General features: G+C 62.1%; 1 protein-coding gene across 1 annotated transcript; it reads left to right on the forward strand.

Moving 5' to 3' along the window:
* Positions 1–1,093: 1,093 nt before the first annotated feature.
* Positions 1,094–2,474, forward strand: NKX2-8 (NK2 homeobox 8; the record flags this gene model as incomplete). Its single annotated transcript, XM_082648053.1, has 2 exons — positions 1,094–1,244; positions 1,918–2,474. The coding sequence occupies 2 exons, from the start codon at positions 1,094–1,096 to the stop codon at positions 2,472–2,474; spliced, it is 708 nt and encodes a 235-aa protein (XP_082504179.1).
* Between the last annotated feature and the right edge of the window lie 1,841 nt (positions 2,475–4,315).

Raw genomic sequence — 4,315 nt, forward strand, 5'->3', positions numbered from 1 at the left:
ATCTCCAGCCCCCAGCCTAACGCTGAGGCTACGGAACCCAGGCGCACAAGGGGCGCCAGGGGACCTGGCGACGCCAAGGAGGCAGCGACGCCCTCGTAGGTCGCCCTTGGAAACGCCGTCGCCCATGGGGCCTAGAGGGGGGGCCTGGCCCCGCAAAAGCCAGCCACCTGGCGGGAGGAGGAAAACGAGGCTAGCACTTGGGGAGAGAACAGTCTGGCCTAATTCCGCCTCCATTTTGCTGGTCTGGAGCAACCGGCGCCGAGCTGGGGCCCCCCGGATGCTGCCAGCCCTTCCCCACCACCCCTGAAGTTGTGGGAGACGTTTGGGGTGTGGGAGGTTCCTAGCGGCCTTCAAAACCCTCGGCACAGACGCCGGCGGGGCCAAGCCACTCCTCTGTGCCCGCCTGAAACTTCTCGCCTCTGAATCCTCAGACGGGCCCCACCAAAAAGAAAAAGAGAGCCCGCCAGAGTTTAACGCCGCCGTCTTGTAAATCACTTTCCGGATAATTGCGGGAAACGAACGCTCCAGCAAACAAGCGCGAGGAATAAAGCAAACAGGGAATAAATTCCTGGGTGCTCATAAACCCACCCATGCCGCCCCCACCCTTCCCAGCGCCCCCGCGGGGCCAGGCCCGACGTCAGCCCTGGAGGAGGAGGAAGCTGGGACCGGCGGTCGGTGGCCACTGCTCGCCACCCAAGATGTTATTCTTTGGCAACAATCCCCATTATCTGTCCCCACTTTGGGCTAATCAGACAGAATCGCTAATGCGGAGGGCTGCTTCCTGCCGCCTCTGGGAGGTAACGGGGCGCCCGAGGGGCGGGGGACGGGGCGGGGCGGGGGGCGGAGGTGGCACCTTCCGGGCTCGCCGGGGCTTTGGTCCCGCACGCATTCAAGTACTTGACACTCGGGAGTCCCGGACCTCGCCCGGGTGGGAAGAGCTGTTTATATAAACAGGGATTCCACGGTAGATGCCCTAATATCTCGGCAGCCAGTGCATGGCGTGCGCCTCTCACGCCCACCCATAGGAGCGGCGTCCCCGGCCGCCCCTCGGTTCCCAGCCTGCCCTGCCCCCGCCTCCTTCCCCTCCTCGGCCATGGCTACCTCTGGACGCCTCGGCTTCACCGTGCGCAGTCTCCTGGACTTACCGGAGCAGGACGCGCAGCACCTACGGAGGCGGGAGCCCGAGCTACGCGCCCCCGGCCCCTACGCCACCTGGCTGGAATCGGAGCGCGGCCACTACCCCTGTGAGTGAGCGGTGGACGGCGGCAGGGGTGGAGGCGAGGGAAGTGGGGAGCGCAGAGCCAAGCCCCCGGCCCTCGCAGGGCTGGGAAGCGGAAACCCCAGCCCAGGGTCTGGGTTTCCTCAGTGTCGGTCGGTCCCAGAGGCTCTGTCCTCTTCAAACCCCTATGCCAGTTGGCACATCTTGAGATCAGATCCCTGCGCCTGACACTAACGCCCGGGATTTGGGTTTCTGTTTCTAGGGGTCAGAATATTTAAATATTTAAGACACCGCCCTTAAGTGCCTGAAACAGTGGCCACGTTCTCCCGGCCTCGGTTTGGGATGGGCAGTACTGGCGAGCCTGGATTCAGGGCTTTGTAAACCTCGGCAAACCGCAGTGCAGTCGACCTGGAAGTGGCCCGTTTTGGTGAGGCAGCTTGCAGTGAATTCGTCTGCCAGCGCAGCGACCAGGGCCGACTTGTTTTAACGCGGGGTGGGTTTCTTTGGGGGCGCGATCCCAGGTTGTGGTGTAAAAGGTTATCGTATTCGGAGAGGTGGGTGTTCAGATATGGGCCCAGGGAAGGAAACGGCCTCATCCCAAAAGCCGCGGGCGAGTGGGTCGGCGCCCGCACGCGAGAGGCGGCCGGCCCGCAGAGGGGCCGGCGTCTCACCAGGCCGTGTCTCCTTTGCGTCCCTAGCCTCGGACGAGAGCAGCCCAGAGGCCAGCCCGCGGGACTCGTCGCAGCGGCCGTCCGCTCGGCCTGCGTCTCCGGGCTCGGACGCCGAGAAGAGGAAGAAGCGGCGGGTGCTGTTCTCCAAGGCGCAGACGCTGGAGTTGGAGCGGCGCTTCCGGCAGCAGCGCTACCTGTCAGCGCCAGAGCGCGAGCAGCTGGCGCGCCTGCTGCGCCTCACGCCCACGCAGGTCAAAATCTGGTTCCAGAACCATCGCTACAAGCTGAAGCGCGCGCGCGCGCCGGGAGCCGCGGAGGCGCCCGACTTGGCAGCGGCAGCCGAGGTTCGCGCCGCGCCCGGCCTGCTGCGCCGCGTGGTGGTGCCCGTGCTGGTGCGCGACGGGCAAGCGTGCGGCGGCAGTGGCGAGGTGGGCACGGCCGCCGCCCGGGACAAGAGCGGCGCGACCCCGGCAGCCGCCTGCCCTCTGCCAGGCTACACGGCCTTCGGTCCCGGCTCGGCGTTCGGCCTCTTCCCCGCCTACCAGCACTTAGCGCCCCCCGCCCTGGTCTCCTGGAACTGGTGAGGCAGCCGCGGGGCGCGGGCACCTGGGGCTACGCCGGACTTGGGGTGCGCTCTGCGGCCGGAGCAGGGATAGAGCCGGAGACCTGGAGCGCGTCCTGGGCCCCTCCTCCTTCGACGCGGGGGTCCCCTGCCCCGCCCTCATCAAACAGCGCACCCGGAACTCTCGCCAAGATACCCCCTCTCCTCTTCCCTCGACCGCCAGACCCAGAGCTAGATTTTATTGCTTGAACCTTATTTGTACATTTTAAAATAGCTATTTGTATGGGGAGCGACGTATTTTAAAAGAAATAGAGTATTTTTCCTCTTTGTGGTGCGAGAATAAAATGTGTAGGGTTGGGTCCCCCTGTGTGCCTGCCGGGAACGAAGGTGGGAGCTGTGCTCTCCCGACCAGAGTTCGGGGCGCCGGCCCACTCCTTGACCGGCCAAGTTAAGGCCCACCCCGAGCTGGGCCGAAGGGCAGATGGCAGTCCCCACACGGCTTTAGGAAGATACGGGGGGAAGGGGGGAAGGGAAAGCAGAGGCACCCCTGGGGTACCTATTAGCGGGAGGTGGCTGTGCCCCCGAAGCGAGACGGAGGCCCCTCTGGGCTCCCGGAGCTGCTGGAGCTTCTAACACCAAAGGTCAACCGAGTCGGCCACGACAGGGCATAACGACGAGAGGGCGTAATGAGCTTCTCCCTTAGGATTGTCCGGAGAAGTGCCAGCGGGGCCCGGGCTGAGCGTGCGGCGCCGGGGAGCAGCCCAGGCCTGACTGCTAGCCACTCGTTTCCGGAGTGTGGCAGTGAGGTCTCAGGGATCCGAGGAGTATGCGGGCATCTTGTAACCCCCAGCTGAGCCTGCGCGTGCCTCACTTGGCTGGCAGCTGTGATTTTCTGCCTCTTCTTGGTGTAACACCCGGCCAGGGTGGGATGGGGAGTGGATGACGCGGTGAAGAAATTAAAAGGTGGCGGGGAATGACCCAGTTCAGGGGCTGCCAGCGGAGGGAGGACAGCCCTGGGGGCCTGACATAGGTGTGAGATCCGCTGGTCGGGCTCATTTCACCCAGGGTCCCAGTGTACACCCGGGTGGGGGACCTAGTGTTCTACTCTTCGGGCTTGTAACTGCTCTTCGCTTGGGTATCCCCTCGGTATCAGTAGCCGCAGGGCCTCCCATGCAGTGCAGTGGTCACTCTCTCAGAGAAGTGAGGACCTTCCTCTCTGCCAGCCACTGAAGGGAGAGTCGAGTGAAAAGAGCAGTCTTGGGTATCAGATCCAGGGGAGAGAGTAAGGGCTCGATGAGGTCTATGAGGAGTAGGCATTGGGTCTTTTTTTGGGCTTTAGCTTTCTGGTCCCAGGAGGAAATGGAGGAGGAGGTAGGGGGTGGGTAGCTGAGGCAGTGTTATCACCTGGGATTTTGGGGGGGTGGAGAGAGAAAGGAGGGCAGAGGGGGAAGGGAGAGGGGTGTTTGGCTCTCAGCTGCTGGCCACCTTGCCTTCCATATGGATGCGGTTATCTTAGAAGAATCTCGATCCTTAAACCTCCTTTTGTCTTGGGAACTGAAAAGGGCATTGTCAGGCCTGAAAAGGACCTAGACAAAATCCGCACTGTTCCGATTCAGGACTCTGTTTAATCAGTCCCTGGTGACAATGTAGTGGGTGTTAGGGTGGACAATAGTATCTTTTTAAACCTTGTGGCCTTCAGGAAGACAAAGGGCTTGAATTTCATGGGCTTACAACTTCAATTAGAACAGTGCCAGTGTGCCTGGGAGATTATCAAATTTGTATCATAAAACCTCTTTCTAATAAATGATTGCTGGTGTGGGAGCCTGGAGGTTGTAAGACATATATTGGAAACTGCCCTGGGGA

The sequence above is a fragment of the Grampus griseus genome (assembly GCF_964374135.1).
Source record: "Grampus griseus genome assembly, chromosome: 2".
Taxonomy (NCBI): Eukaryota; Metazoa; Chordata; class Mammalia; order Artiodactyla; family Delphinidae; genus Grampus; species Grampus griseus.